General features: G+C 35.4%; 1 protein-coding gene across 2 annotated transcripts; it reads left to right on the top strand.

Moving 5' to 3' along the window:
- Positions 1–12,037: 12,037 nt before the first annotated feature.
- On the top strand, positions 12,038–16,328 carry LOC137737102 (protein CHLOROPLAST IMPORT APPARATUS 2). Of its 2 annotated transcripts, none has more exons than XM_068476474.2 (3): positions 12,038–13,983; positions 14,725–14,880; positions 15,919–16,328. In XM_068476474.2, the coding sequence occupies exons 1-3, from the start codon at positions 12,892–12,894 to the stop codon at positions 15,976–15,978; spliced, it is 1,308 nt and encodes a 435-aa protein (XP_068332575.2). In that variant the 5' UTR covers positions 12,038–12,891; the 3' UTR covers positions 15,979–16,328. The 2 variants fall into 2 exon arrangements, 1 of the variants encoding a protein (XP_068332575.2); XR_011068817.2 differs by having other exon boundaries at positions 12,062–13,983; positions 14,730–14,880.
- Positions 16,329–16,683: the final 355 nt, after the last annotated feature.

The raw sequence follows: 16,683 nt of genomic DNA, 5'->3' as shown, positions 1-16,683 counted from the left end.
TAGCGAAGATCAAACCTAAAAGCTTTCACTTAGAAGTGAAGAAGAATATCAATATGAATGGCACGTGTTATAGCATGTGATCTCACTCTTTCTAATTCTATGCAAATTGTTGTAGCAAATTTATCCATTGGTGAAAGGTAAAGGTAAAGGCAAGGGCAAGGGCCTAAAGTTGCCATAAAAAAACTACTCCATCGGGCCTAGAAGAAGCGGGTAAGTGGTGGACCATGTAAAGCCTGTCCAAGATGCCCATACAACTTATGTCCGACCTTGCACTAGCGGGCAAGCTGACGTCAGTCACGTTGTTTTATTTTTTTGTGTCTGGCATGTGCAATGCATGTGTGAACTTGGCATGTGGCCCAACACTTTTGTTGTCGTGTCTGCTGCAACAGTCCAACAACCACCACAACGTGGTAATTTGTGAGTCGTTGGATTTCTAATGGCCGAAAGTTCTGGACCGTATAAAATGTTACCGTTATGCCATGTGGAACGTTCTAGTGCATCGGATTTCAAGTGAGTATAAAATCAATGGCCATGATTAATCCAACAGTAAAAAAATTTAAAATTTGAAAAAAAAAATGATTTTCTTTTATTATTATTCTATAAATACCCAAGCATCTTTTTCATTCCCACATCAGAACTCAATATAATTTTTATACAATCTTCAATATTTGTTTTTCACTTTACAAATCCTTTTTCTACCAAAAAAAATGAGTGCGAAAGCAATTTGGTTGATCGGGGAAGACGTTACTTTGCATGTGGTTTTACATGTATGTTACTCATGACCTGGTCACAGGAATGATATGAGGGTACAACAAATGTGAAAGAAGATTTATGCACAATTTATCAAGCAGATTCAAGGCACATCCCAGACCGAGCAATCTTTGTCAAGTAGGTACAAACATCTACATAAATATTTGAAAGCTTGGCAAGAAGCCCTTGCAAAACAGATGGAGTTTATCGAAGTGGCAATAATCTAGCCAATAAGGTAATAACATTTTTTATTAATAAACTTAAAATGTAATTAACATGTTATTATTTAGACCTTTATGTTGTTTCACAATTTTTATTTCAGTTACTACAAGTACAAATGTCATTCAATCTTGAAAATAAGAAATCATTCACAAGGCACGAATGTTGGAACATTGCAAAGCATACTTCGAAGTACAAAGTTCGGCCTAGTGGTCCACAAGTTGGGTTGAATGAGACTCTCTTTCATGAATCTAGTACTAAATAGTCTCCATTGAAGGCACCATTGGAGACCCCAATTGAATCGCTCACATAAAACCAAGAAGCCCTGAGGCTTATTGGTAAGAAGGTTGCTAAGAAAAGAGTTGCAACAGGGAATTTTCGATTAATGATTACGTTAGTCAAAATTAGTTGACGAATTGGCTCACCAACATGCACTAAATGTGGAACAAGATAGGTTATTTAACGAGTAAGACAAGGCTAGAGATGAAACAAGGGCAAGAGAAAGAGAGTTAAATAGGCAAGAAAAGCAAGAGGAGAAAGATTGAGATATCATGTACCGTTGCCTCGGCATTATGTCTCTTGATTTTCAAAACGTTTTTGGAAAAGCGAAAAAAATGCCATCATGAGTGAAGGTTTTCTAAGGAAGATGAGGGAGTTCCATACGTTTCAAGGGCAAATGAATGTGACATCCCATCCTGAAATTTAATGTTTTTATTTCCGATAGCAATGAAATTTCTAAAATGCCCATGAGATGCCATGTAAGCCTTCCACGTGGACCTCAATTTTCCTCTCACTTTACCACTCTTATTTTACTACTTTTGAACAATACTTATTTTTTCGAACATGTGGCCACATACAGAACTTAATTCAGAGTTATAACAAACAAGTTATGTTTGAAATTGTGAAAAAAAAAAAATACCCGAGACGAAATTCAAAACTTGGAACTTTCCTATGTAGCGCGCACCAATGCATGAGTCCTATTTGGAACGCCGATGGCGTGTTTACCAAACGGGAATGGAATGGAAAGAAACGGAATCACATTCCCCCCGAAGCATTTCCGCATTTACTAACATTTAGGGAATAAAAAAGTAAGTAGGGCCCACTTAAAATCCAGAATCGAATTCCTTAATCTCCTGGAATCAAATCCCCTAGATGGAGGTGGTATTTGCATTTTGGGGAGAAGGCTCTTCCAAGAATCCAACTTTTATACCTAAACTGCCCCCGTATCTTCTACCTCCCCCTTCACGGTTCTGGATGATTTTGTGCCCAGATGGGCTTCGAAGATTGAAATGGTGGAATGGGTTGTCGTTGGCGAATAACAGAGTTACAGCCCTTGCGGGTTGTGTTGATCTACTTCGCATAGTAAGAGGGGGAGCAAAACGTGGTTGGTGATGAGGAGAATCTTGTGGGTGTAGGGGAAATTATCAATTACCTTTCAAGCACAATTGGGGAAAGCCACCCAATCGATATTCCCTAGACACAACGAAAGGCTTTAAATACCCCATTGCCAACTATGTGTCATCACATAAGTTATCAGAACCCGGCAAGGCTTTTGTACAACAAATATCCAATGATAGCACACCAAGTTCCCTGAATGAGGCACTATCTGACGATCGATGGACCAAGGTAATGGAGGAAGAAATGGCTACACTCCAGAAAAATCAAACGTGGGATTTAGTTCCACTTCCCCAAGGAAAGAAAAGAGTTCGGTGTCGATGGGTGTACACCATCAAGTACAAAGCTGATGGGTCCATTGAACGATACAAAGCACTATTGGTGGCCAAGGGATACACCCAGACATATGGTGTTGATTATACAGAGACATTTGCCCTAGTAGCAAAGATTAATACGGTAAGAGTATTGCTTTCACTAGCGGCCAACTTAGATTGGCCATTATAGCAATTTGATATGAAAAATACTTTCTTACATGGTAATCTTAAAGAAGAGTATATGGATATTCCACTTGGTTATGCATCGGTTTTACAACCCGGAGTATTGTGCAAGTTGAATAAAGCATTGTATGGGTTGAAACAATCACCTCGAGCATGGTTTGGTAGGTTCCAGACAGCTATGAGGAAATATGGGTTCAGGCAGAGCAATTCCGATCATACTCTTTCCTTGAAACGTCGAATGGGGAAATTGACGACACTTATCATCTATGTGGACGATATGATTGTTATGGGTGACGACAAAGAGGAAATCTCAAAGCTCAAAGATTACCTAGCAACTGAGTTCAAGATGAAAGATCTTGGTGGTTTGAAATATTTCTTGGGGATAGAAGTAGCTCGATCTAAACAGGGTATATTTTTGTCTCAAAGAAAATATGTTCTAGACTTATTAGCTGAAACCAGAATGCTTGATTGTAAACCGGCTAACACCCCCATAGTCCAAAATCACCATCTTGCCGTGCACCTTGATCAAGTTCCCACTAACAAAGATCGTTATCAAAGGTTAGTTGGGAGGTTAATTTATTTATCTCACACCAAGCCTGATATTGCATACGCAGTAAGTGTTGTCAGTCAATTTATGCATTCTTCGAGTGAGGCACATATGGGTGCGGTTGAACGCATCCTACGATACCTGAAGTCCTCACCAGGTAGAGGCATTATGTTTTCCAAGAATGATCATTGCCGAATAGAGGGTTACAATGATGCAGATTGGGCAAGCAACGTTACTGATCGTCGGTCTACATCTGGTTACTTTACATTTGTGGGAGGAAACTTAGTGACTTGGCGGAGTAAGAAACAGAAAGTGATTGCTTTATCAAGTGCAGAGGCAGAATACAGGGGTATGGCAAAAGGAGTATGTGAACTATTATGGCTTTGGAGGTTACTTGGTGAGCTCGGATATCCTTCTAATTCAGCCTCGAATTTATTTTGTGATAATAAAGTAGCTATCGATATCTCACACAACCCAATTCAACATGATCGCACAAAACACGTGGAAGTTGACAAACACTTCATTAAGGAGAAGTTGAATGAGAATATTATTCAATTCCCGTTCGCAAAGTCAGTGGATCAATTGGCGGATATCTTAACTAAAGTTGTTGCAAGTCAAGCGTTTTACAACTCTCTTGTCAAGTTGGGCATGAACGACATTTATGCACCAACTTGAGGAGGAGTGTTGGAGAGTTGACCTTTTGTAATTATTTTAGTTACCTATTTGAGTCCATGTAATTAGATCGTAATTAGGTTATTTGATTTTCTTTCCTTGGAAATCACTCTTGTACATTATATATTTTCCTCCTTGGTGAGAAGAATCATATGAGGAAGTTAAACCCCAAAATAAGCCCTAATTAGCATATAGTATGTTTGGCCATTCGCTTTTATGTATATTAAGTTCAAGCAAAATCCATGCTGTCTTTTACATCTCAGAAGCTCACTTCTTTAGGAAGATAGGCACAATGGGTAGCTGCCCTCGTTTTAGCCTTCAAGTTTCAGACTATCTAGTTATCTTTAAAAAGAATTGGGCCATTGCCTTTGAAATTTAGCACGATCGAGTAGCATTTTCATGGCCACATTCCATTCCAGAAAGGATGCAGTGCTCATCGGTTGTGTCTTTTCTGCACCTACTGTTTGCTGCAAATATACACAAACAGCAGGTTTCTTGTTTTTCTTAGGTACGTACACAGACTATTTTTAGATAAAGGCTAATGGATCTACTAGTTCTATCACTTGGTTATCTCATTGTTTAGAGTTCTATGCTGAAATTGACAAGCGGCTAGTTAATTACATCGTTGAACTTAACTAATCAAGGTTAAGAACTTATACCCTCAATTTGGTATATGATGGATATACAGTCTCTCTTTTGATGACCAACGAAACAGGAGGATTCGAATAGGTTCTCTTTCGATATTAGAAAGAGAAGTATTGCTAATTGGTTTATATGGCAACTCTTGCCTAATTAATTATATAAAACGAAGCATATATATCTTAGACTGATGAAGTTTATTGTTATTTTTAGGTATATGCGTGGTATAGTGCATATGTGGTTAGACCAATTGGTTTTGGTAGTCTTATATAGTTACACTCATATTTCGGTTTCTCATCTTTTTACACTAAAGTGGTTATTGGTTAGATGAAAAATTTATTGTGCTCTATGGTATAAAATACTCCTAATATTTTAAGTTTTAACCATTAACTAATCAAGATTTAACGATTAAAAAATTTAAAATATCTAATACTCTATAGTACTGATTAGAATATCACTTTGTAAGAAAAACTCCCGGTGTAATACCGTAAATTGAATGCTATGCTATTACTGATGAAAAGAATACTGGCAACCTAATTGTAACAATGTCAGCGTGTCTATACAATGCAAGGACCATAAGAATCTGTTTTAAATTTGAATATTAGTCTATTTGATAGAGAAATACTGAACTGACGTGATATTAGGTAATGAAAAGACTCGTGATCCCGTGATGACTGTGTGCTCCACCTCTTTTTACATCATGTGATGTTGAAGGTAATAATGTGTGAGTATTATTGATTAAAGCAAATAAAGATAGGATGCAAAAAGTTGGGTTAACTGGATTTTACACCACAGGGTTTGGAGGTCATTTTATAAAAATAAGCTACGAGGTTTTAATTTTAGCATATTACACTATGTTGTTTTTGAATTACCCCAATTTAACCTCTTTATCAAATCTCTATCAAATCACCATCTAATTAGTTACTAAACGACATGGAATAATATGGTCCCACATTGGAAACACACCTTGATAGTCAATTTCACTGTTAGTACCTTATTTTAACTTTTATGAAAGTGGTGTGCTATCCACATCTCTTTTTTCTTCATACACACTTTTTTAATTTGCGGTCATTCGATCGACTGAATTAAAGAATATTAAACGGTAACAATTAACAAGGAATGTGTGAGAAGTAAAACCTTTTATGAAATTGACGGAGATGTTACATTGGTGTCATTAAAAAACCACATGGTGTAATATGCGAAAATTGAAACCTCATGGCTCATTTGCAAATAATTCCAAAACCTTGTAGTGCAAAATGTAGTTAACCCAAAATAGTAAATGTGATAATATACGTCATTTATTAGTACTACAATTTAGTAAGGGAAGTGTTATTGACACTCCAAAAATCTCATTCGACACTCCTCACAAATGTATTTTTCTTTCCTAATATAGAAAGTTTGAAATGTAGAATGAGATTTTTGGAGTGCTAATAATAATTCCCTTTAGTAATACTCTTCTTTATTTTGTAAGTGACGGTCTTAAGTTTGACTTATGTAGATAACGAGTTCGATATCAAATTACTGGAGCTAACCAAGTGTGTTTAAGTCTTTCAACCCAGAGAGAGGAGGGACGGAAGGATTATGGGTGCAATAGATTATCCCTTCAAAGAAGAGTATATGCCTCGCACGTGCCTATTGACCGAGAGCTAATCTTGCGTAATCTTTTTAGTCATATGTTGTTGGATGAACTTGTGTTTATCCGATTTGAAGGGCTGTGGGATCTCCAAGTCACCTTTGTAAAGATATTAAGATAAGGGGGGAGGGAAGTGTGTTCTTTCGGTCATTATTTTGATGGGGATCTTTCTGCATGCAGTGCTCAGACTCCCGCGATCAGAAGAGCGTGGACAATGCCCTTGGCCCAGTTGCCCACTTTTCACCCAGTTTATAATTAAATTCTCAAAATTCAAACTATTTTTGAAATGCTTCTCAGAATTCGTATTTTACACTCACTGTTTTGAGAAACATTTTAATTACCATTTTACCCTTTGAGAAACTGCAAGAAAAGTAAATATGGACGGCCAGTTTTATTTTAAAACTTCTACCATTACTGTTGATTTTGGTTATGATTGCATGCACGACCACGGAAATTTTGTATTGTTGATTTTGCATATAATAAATATTATACAATTTATATATAAGATATTTCACCCCTAATATTATTAAAAAAAATTATAATAAAATTTTTACACTTAGTAATAAGTAATTGAGAACAATATTGTTAATATCGATGGTAGATCATGATGAGCCTAAAAGTCGATCATGTATCCTCTTTTATATTTACTTCTTTTTTTGGAATTTTTTGTTTTCGTAAAGCGATATTCTAGTTTGAAAATTTTGAATTAAAATCACAAAGCAATATGTAAGTAGGCATTGAACTTAATACAAACATTAAATCCTCCAAGCCATTACTTTGACTCAAACCTAAACTTACAATTTACAAATAAAGAGAAGATACCAGTAAATTATAGTACTAGTTAGTGTCGGCTTTGAGGGGACCCAGAGGAGCCATTTCGCAGGGCCACAATTGAAGAGGCTCCCCAAAGTTTTTGCTCCCAATTGATATATAATATAATATATAATTTTATCCAATAAATGAATTTTTTTTTAATTATCATAATTCATAATCCTACACTTAAGAAGATCGCCAACAAAGATAACTTTTATTTGAACTCATATAACTTATTTTTACACTCAACTTACTTTCTACACCCATATTATTTTTAATTAAAGAATCAATCTCTCTTCAAACCTAAATTTACTACCTAAACTACCCTCCCAAACCCAATTCAATATGTAAATTCATCTTTATCCCCATTTAGAAAATAAAATCCCAAATGAGTGAATGAAGAATTAAGATTTTGTCATGGCAACCAATTGTTATAGATGGATTGATCAGCACCATCAAGGTTGCTAGGCAAGTTGTTGAACCGGTACTTTTGGAATTTTGACTCATGTGAAATTATGTGGACATCTTAGTGAAAGTAAATTTCAATAGAATTTCTCATCACATTTTCTTGAAGGATGGTGGCAATAATTTTTATTTGAGTGATATATGCTGCTTTTACATGCATACACAGTTAAATTGGAAGTAGAATTGAACCAATTACGAGAAGAGAACTCACACTTTAAACAGGTGCTGGTAATGACATGGAAAACATTTGGATGTGTTGAAAGCTTTCCGACTCTTTTTGTTTCTTGTGGTGATATGGCTTGTATTTATTACTCTTACTGATCGGGTTAACATGAAGATAGAGAGGAAACGAAAGCAACCCGGTTTGATTATTAGGTGATGGTAGGGTTTTATGACAGCTCTTAGGATTTTAGTCAGAATGAACGTAGGATAAAAATAGTGTGATGATAGAGTTTGATTATTGAGTGTGGGTTCAATGATAAATTTTGCACAATTTTATTGTCAGTTTCACCTTGTACTTGATGGTAATTATGCAATAGAGTGAAATAGACAATTCACACCTGAATGTTTACTCGTTGTATATATAATTTTGATTCTCATCTGATTGCGTGTCTTCTTTGTTATTTCACCTCATAAATTTATTATTGCATTTTTAATAAATTATTTTAAAGAATACTAATCCATAAATATAATATATTTTTTACCATCCTGAAGTATAAAAGAGGAGTTTTTCGAATAGGTAAAAGAAATAATTGGGAGTTAAGATACGAAACTATGAATTATGACTTTATATAAAAATTAATAGACAATGGTTGAGAAAAATGTTCAGTTCAGCCGTGCAAATGGGGGACAAACCTTCCATTTTGTATTTTGTAACACAGGAAACACACACACACACACACACACACACACACACACACACACACACACACACACATATATATATATATATATATATAAATACATCTACACACATCCACACACACACACACACACACACATATATATATATAAATACATCCACACACATCCACACACACACACACACACATATATATATAAATACATCTACACACACACACACATATATATATATATATAAATACATCTATGGTTTCTTTTGAGAATAAAAAACACAATATGACAATGATGCATTATCTGGATATTTTGGAAAAATATCTTTGAAAGCATAATTGGAGTCTGGAGTTCGGGAGTCTGGAGAATCAGAGCGGGATCCAAAAAAGCGCCATGCATGTTGACATATTTCTTCGTCCACTATAAAGAATGAAAATATAGTTGGATATTAGCAACAGTAATTTTCTCTTTTCACCAGTGTTTTATTGTTTTTTTTTTTTTTTTTCTCCATTGGGAGGTGAGATTCAACGAACAACATCTTCCTTCAAAATAAGTTTAAAGTATTACTAATTACTAATATCTAGTTTGTGATGCTGTAACATGTTTTTTTTTTTTTTTTTTTTTTTTTTTTCATTCAGTTGCTATATCTCCATTTCAAAAGACAAAAGTTTAAAAGTATAAATCAGGCGTCAAATCTTTCTTTGGATTGCTTCTTTTGCCTCTTTTGCCGTCAAAGATTTGGTCTGAATACGATGGTGCATGAAGAAGGATATAATATATGAGTTAAAATTGCCTTGTAATTCTTACCCTTATGGATTAGAGAGGAACGAAGTCAATTAAAAATAGTCCGAGGACAAAACATATTGTAAAAAAATTAATTTGGTAACGTGAGAAACTTAATCAATACCATAAAAGAAACCATCATTTTGACCACTTAATAAGAAGAAAAACTCAGCTTTCTTTCGAACATTAAGGAGATTATATTTAGTACTATCTTATATATCATGCATGTAGTGAGAATGAAGTTGGACACATTTTAATGAAGTACACAAATACAATCTCGCTCTCAGTTTTGTTTCACTCGTTACAAACTGCCCTTAACACACCACAAGTCTATTGGCTGATTGAGGGAGACTAGTGGGTGATTATCTATCTTGTTCTATGGTGCAAATTTTGTGTGATTTGGTTAATTATAATTGGAACACAAGGAATAATGGGATGTGGGTCACAAGATTGTGCAAAAGCCATAACAATTTGATATTGTAATCTTTAAGTTATTGAACCTAATAAGCTCAACGTAGGGTTCCCATCGACCGCACACTGAAATTGGCAAAAGTCACCAAACAACAAAAAGGTTCAAATCATTGCGAGAGATCCAGAAACCAACCTTAGTTTTTGATACACGTGACTGTCATCCAAACCCTAAAAACGCAGTCCAGTCAGCCCTAGAAATCTCGACCGCCCAATCAGTAGTCTACACGTCAGCAGATAAGAAAAGGGATTTTCCATAAAATCTCAAGTCACTTTTGCAGGTGGTATGGGTGGCATACTGAGAATCATCCAAACAAGACATCCATCCATGATTGTCCCATGGCTGAGATTGGATGAGAGTTGAGAATATGTGGATCGCCAATATTTTTCACCACAATATTCTAGTGTTATCTCATTGTTATTTTCATATTTTCTTAAATCCATCAATGCCACTTTTATTATTTGTTTACGTTAATAATTTGAGCGTAAAACTAATATCTCGCTGATTTCACGTCACCTGAGTTGCGGAGCTATTTTCACATGAATTTCAAACATCTTACATGTTTTTTTTGCTTCTGTTTTTTGTTATTATTAAATAAATCAAACATAAACAATGAACATAATTAAATACAAGTGTGTAGAAGAAGAAAAAAAATGAGTTTATCAGGTCCCTCCCCTTGAGTTATACTTACTTAAGCTAAGTAACCATACTTCAATTTTGCTCTGTCTTTATCTTTTTCGTCTATGGGTTACAATCATAATCACAATGAGACATTATAAGCCATTTTAATTTGGAAAAAGAAAAACCATTTCTTTGAAAAAAAACCTTTTTTCATTTGTAGTTTTTAATTTTTGGTTAGGATAAAGAGGAAATATAAGAAAGTTGTATGCAGTCTAATATTCTAGTAGATAGAGTATTGGGTTTCTACCCATGTGTTCCGGGTTCAAAACTCTCTCCTCTCTAAATTATTGTAATAGTTTTGAAATCTCCCATTTCCTTTTATAATTGTACAATTAAAAAAAATATAAGGAAGAAATGAGGATGAAGAAGGGTTGTGGGAGAATATGGTAGAAATGTAAATGGAATGGTATACACCATGAAAATAAAAAACAAGAAATGAAAACAATTTATAGTACCGTTTCTTTTCTGGTTTTTTTTATTTTTATTTTCACCTTGTATGTTCATTCATGTACAGTGCTCATTCTCCCTTCACATTCTTGATTCACCATCCTTCCATCTACTTTCTTTCTATATAATTGAAGATTGAAAAATGAAAATAAAATTGTAATCGAACGCATAACAGATTTGGTGTCTTCTTTTATGAACATTAGATTTGGTGTTTGATGACGTGTAAAATCTGTAGTAACAGGCTAATATATATAAGTCAGAAATAGAATGTTGGAAACTAATTAGACATTTCATTCTCAAAAGTAATTTTAAAACGGACTTACATTAAGTAGTTAACAGTCTTTTTGGTATTTTATGCTATTTGTGGTTACCTTTTTTGTTTGTTTTAATCAGCTTGAGAAAATCTTTTTAAGTTGTTCTCAATGGACTTGGATCCTCGCAGGATCTCCTCCGGATCTCCTTTCTAGGGATCTTAGGGATCAACGTATACGACTGTTGATAAAAAATTGTGTGGTCCCAATTAAATATTTTTTATATTTTTAAAAGTAAAACAATCTCTTTTTACGTGAAAAAAATAATAATATTACTGCACGATTTTTTATCAACGGTCCGTGTGCGTTATTCCATAGGATCCTAGGAAGGAGATCCAACGAGGATCCAATTTCGTTCTCAATAATTGGGTTGTTGTTGCTCTATTATTATTTAATCATGTATTGAACTTGTGACAATTGGGAATTTTATTAACCCAAAAATTAGTGTGAATTTAATTAATGTGAAAGGGCAACAAAAAGGTATCCTCCTGTTTACTCAAAAAAAAAAAGAAAAAAAAAAAAAAAGATTTCCTAACATGAAAGAGGGCAAAATGCAGAAAATGCAAGAGCAAAAGTGAGCAAAATAAAATGATGTTTTTCTTTTTTTTTATCAAATGATAAATTTAATAGATTAAATATTAAATTAAAAATTTAATGAGATTCGAACGTACATTATGATGTAAGAACAATACTCTTATTCATTACTATAATAAAATGCTACTTAATAATTTATTTATTTATTTTCCTGAGATACAAGATAAAATGATTGAAATGGTGAAAAGATATTTAGAAAATTAGAGAAAGAAAAGGCAGAAAAAAAGAAAAAGAAAAAATGGTCCCACAGCCAGAACTGCTGAAACTGAGCATTGTCTCTTCCCCTGTCTCATCTCCATCACTCATACATAGGCACTTCCCATTCTCCCAGTGCCCCTCTGCCTCTGGTCTGTAGAGAGAGAGAGAGAGACAGAGAATCAGTGTCTCTTCATATGCCTGTGGTATATTTACAGGCTTCCCAACGGTTCTTTACACCCTTTTATTTGTTTGGTTCGCCCCGTGACCTACTCTGCAAAAAATCCACCTCCTCTGTCTCTCCCCATCTCTCTTTCTCTCTCTCTCTCTCTCTCTCTCTCTCTCTCTCCCCTCTTTTGGTGCTGAATTTTCACAGTATATACACAGTCTTCGATTTTCTTTATTGGGTAACTTTCCTTTCTGGGATATATAAATTCCTTTTTCTGCATCAGCCAATACCCAATTTACTCATTCCCTTCGATATAGTTTCAGTCACCTGGGTTTTCTTTTCTCTCTAGGGTTTTGGGATACTCTGTTTTTCAAGAGAAAATGGAAAAGTTATTGGGTTTTTTTTTTGAAAAAAAACCCTTCAACATGTTTCCCATCAAATTTTAATTCCTTTGCTCCAATTTTGCAATTCCAGAAAAAACCCTTCTTTCTATTTTGATCACACAAAAGCTGCTTGGCCTTTTCCCACTTTTCATTTCAAACCCAATACCTTTTCTTTCCTTTACTTTTAGGGTTTAGGGTTTTGTACCTTTTGAGTAAAGATTTTGGCTTTTTAGATTTTAGTCCTCCAAACAACTTGAATTCAACAATTCCATGACTTAATCTCCTCTGTTTTGCGTGTTCTTCAGCTGAAGAATCTGAATTTTTGGTTTCTAAATTCTCTGTCTTTGCCTGTTGTTCCTCAGAATCATCAAAAGATGTCTTCGTGCCTAAGCGGCGGCGGAAGAACCTATGCGTTCGAGCTTGAAATAATTAAATCGCCGTCCACATCAACCTTCACCTCCACCTCTTCTCCCTCCTCAACTCTCTCGGAATCCTGCAACTCCGGCCTCGCAATCTCGACACGAAAACCTCGTACCCCCCGAAAACGGCCCAACCAAACATACAATGAAGCTGCCGCATTGCTCTCCACAGCGTACCCCAACATCTTCTCCTCCAAAAGTTTCACAAATCCCAGAAAATTCACCAAACCTCACGACTCCTTCTTCGACCAATCCGCGGAGTTGCTCCTGCCGTTCAGAGTCATCGAGGCCGAAAACTCCGGGTTCTTGCTCCACCACCAACTCCGGGAAAACCCCAGTTCCCGATTAGAGCCCAAGTCCCTGAACTCGTTCGAGAAGCCGTGCCGGAGTCCGGGGGAATTCGAGTCCCAACCGAATTGCAATTCCGATTCCATGGAGTTGAGTGACGGGTATAATTTCCAAGAGGAAGATTTCGATGCGGAGTCGATTCTCGACGAGGAAATTGAAGAGGGGATTGATAGCATCATGGGAAGTATGAGTGTGAACATGGACTTGGAGGAGGAGTCTAACAATGGCGGAGGTGGGCAAATGAAGAATTCGAATCCAAACCCGAATTCGACTTGGAATTCCTGTTATGGGTACCCAATGGGGCTCGGATTTGGCGGGAAATTTGAGTTCGGGTCGAGAAGAGGAGGAGTGAGGCCGTTGAGGCACGTCGACGAGGGGAACTGGTGGAGTTTTCCCACCGTAGATGTTCTTGAAATCTCGCCCAGATTCAACAAATCTCTATCATCTTCCGCCCCGGCTCCGGCAGCGGCCACAGCCAAGAAGAAGAAGAAGAAGGTGGAGAAACTGTCGGTCTTGGAATCGAGAATCACCGCGGAATCGCCTAATGAGGCGAGTCCGATTCCCAAGCCCCCGGCGGACGGAGAGCCCGGGCTGATGCTGAAGTTGGACTACGACGACGTTTTGAATGCCTGGTCGGACAAAGCGTCGCCGTTTTCGGAGGAAATTCCGGGATCTGATGCGGCGGGGAATGATGTCGCTGTACGTTTCTCATCTCTTGCCGGGGAATCGAATTCCGGGAAAAAACTTAAACCTGTTCAAAGTCTGGAGCTTTTAAAAAATAAAAAATAAAAATAAAAAATAAAAATCTGCTCCTCTATTTTTTATGTCAGTCTAATAAAGTGGGTGCCCTTTATAAAATGAAGTCAGTTTTTTATTGGCCATTTTTGTTTTGGGCTTTAATTTATTTTTGGTTACCATTTTCGACGTTTCTTAAATCTTCACTCTTAAAATTTAGGTGGTAAAGTTGGTTAAATTATTCTACGCACCTCACTTAATGCTATAATAGTAATCCGTTAAATTTCTTAACTTATATAAAAATAGAAACTTGGGAGCTATAATTAGTAACTTATAAAATAAGTGTTAACAATAATTTAAGCTCAAATGACGGAAAAGTCACTTGTAATTTTGCCAAGTCGATTGCTTTGCCGTAAGTGCCAAACCATTATTAGTCTAAAACAAAGCATATGTTTAATATTCAATATACCATTAATTACATTTTTTTAATCATAGTATCATTTTTGGGTCTACATCGTAGAATTCATTATGTTCTTCTTTTTGGACTCAGTCATAATATTTATTATTTTATTGAAGTCGGCATTGGTCATTTTCTGGGTCTATAATCTTTTGCGGAAATACAAAATATGTGAGAATTAAAGAAGTGTCCTTCTCATTTTGTATCTAAATGATTATTTGGTTGATAATTGGGTTTGTTTTGGGCAGGCCAGGTTGGCGCAGATTGATTTATTCTCGGACGTCGGAGGATTGAGGGAAGCTAGCGTGTTGCGCTACAAGGAGAAACGCCGTACTCGCCTCTTCTCTAAGAAGATCAGATACCAAGTTAGAAAAGTCAACGCCGATCAACGACCCAGGATGAAGGTACTTATGTTCTCCTAAAACATTCTTCATGGTTTTTTTTTTTTTTTTTCTACAAATGATAAGATACTAATTTATCTAAAATAGAGTAAACTTGACACTCGAATTGATTAATTTTGTTTCAAATTAAATAAGAAATAAATAAAGGGAATTTCAACGAAAAACTCTTGATGCTGTTCACTTTAACGAAAGAACACATTTTTACTTTAAAAAGTCAATCCTGGTACTATTCATTTTACTCTTTATTTTGTCATTTTCGTTCAAATTCAAAGTTTTCAAATTCTTTTCATTAGTTTTCTATAAATAAAAGATAAATAAAGATGTCTTGATGGTTGTGATGATTTCCTTTACAACACATTTCTCATGACTAGTATTTATGTTTCCTTCTTTTTTATCCCTCCTATCTTTTTCTCTCATTATTAGTTAGTTGAAGTTGTGAGCAATCCATGTCCGCATTTGGGAAAATTCTTCCATAATACATAGCATCCTTTTATACCAATATGTAATGTTACGAGTATTGGATGATCTAGATTGATTTGGATTATTGCTTTATTGTGTTCCCATGAATCCAGATCATCTAATGCTCGTAGCATTTCATGCTACGTTGCATCGAAGTGAAACCCTTGAATTTTGAAGAAAACTTGTGTAAGATATATTATTGGTATAATTGATACTATTGATAATCCAAATTCTGATTGTGGATATTTTGTTAATATGCATGTTAGTAAAAACTTACTTAGAGACGTAACTAATGATCAACGTAAACACCATCTTATTAACAAAAATAGAAATTCAATTGAAAAAAATTTGATCATCTTGATAGAATAAAATGAAGCTTAGTTTAATACAAGTGAGATATTCTATTTTAGTCTAATTTGAATTGTGGAAAGAAAGATTCCAATTTATAGGAGTTTCCGTTCTAACTAATATGACTACGCTCACGTGTGCAACACAAAACCTCATTTTACTTGTACTTGTTCTCCATCATAGAAAATCTTTTTGTTTCAGGGACTGAATATTGGTTTTCTTATTCTGTTTCAGGGTCGATTTGTTAGAAGGCCACATTCTAGCACAAATGCTCAAAGACAAAAGAAAATATGACGATTTTCTCTTTGGATCATGGCCATAGGACACTTTCTGGCCCCTCTTTCTCTCTTTCCCTTTGTTGTATTATTTAATTAATTAGTCTCCTATTTTGTTAATTAATTTTTATTTTTATGTTTCTCACACTAGCTAAGAAGCCAAAGAGATGAAAACTACAATAGTTAATTAAGAAGGGGAGCATGGAGAATCCATCAACTTTTTAGTGTCTAGGTTCTCATTTTCCGTACATGTTTCTCTGTTTTTTAACTTCTACTCTGGTTCTCAAGTCATGAATAACTTTTGATAGGTAAAAGAGATTTTCTTGTAGGAGGCACAAGTAGCACATAAATGAAGTTATTTTAGTTGAATTTACTGGGGTTGTTCTCTTCTGTATTAAGGTTTCGGTTATATGTGTATTTATATTTTCTTTGAAAAGTTGGATCGCATACCTTTTCATTCCAACTAGATATACATACGACTCATAATCAATCCTTATAGTTTTATTAACTAGTTGTTACGTTAGTGTTATCTCTCACTGGCGGATCCATTAAGGGGAAGGTGGTCAGCCTACTCTCTGAACTCAGGTGAATCTTCATGGATGACATAGATGTTGTCCCTTTAGAGGTTGGAGTTGCTCTTCATACATGTCATCCAACAGCTTGACCCATTTTCTATTCGAATGAGAAAATCCAAGCACCCGCCATAAGATTGAAAGATCTAAAC

This window comes from Pyrus communis, chromosome 13 (assembly GCF_041283825.1).
Source record: "Pyrus communis isolate YQ-2024b chromosome 13, ASM4128382v1, whole genome shotgun sequence".
Taxonomy (NCBI): Eukaryota; Viridiplantae; Streptophyta; class Magnoliopsida; order Rosales; family Rosaceae; genus Pyrus; species Pyrus communis.
Note: the sequence above shows the minus strand (reverse complement) of the source record. Positions and strands in the feature narration are given on the sequence as shown.

Bases quoted from the DNA above. Each gene is read 5' to 3' on its own strand.
- LOC137737102 (XM_068476474.2), top strand. From the start codon at position 12,892: ATGTCTTCGTGCCTAAGCGGCGGCGGAAGAACCTATGCGTTCGAGCTT. The intron at 13,984-14,724 runs GTACGTTTCTCA...TGTTTTGGGCAG, and splicing joins CGGCGGGGAATGATGTCGCT to GCCAGGTTGGCGCAGATTGA. The intron at 14,881-15,918 runs GTACTTATGTTC...ATTCTGTTTCAG, and splicing joins ATCAACGACCCAGGATGAAG to GGTCGATTTGTTAGAAGGCC.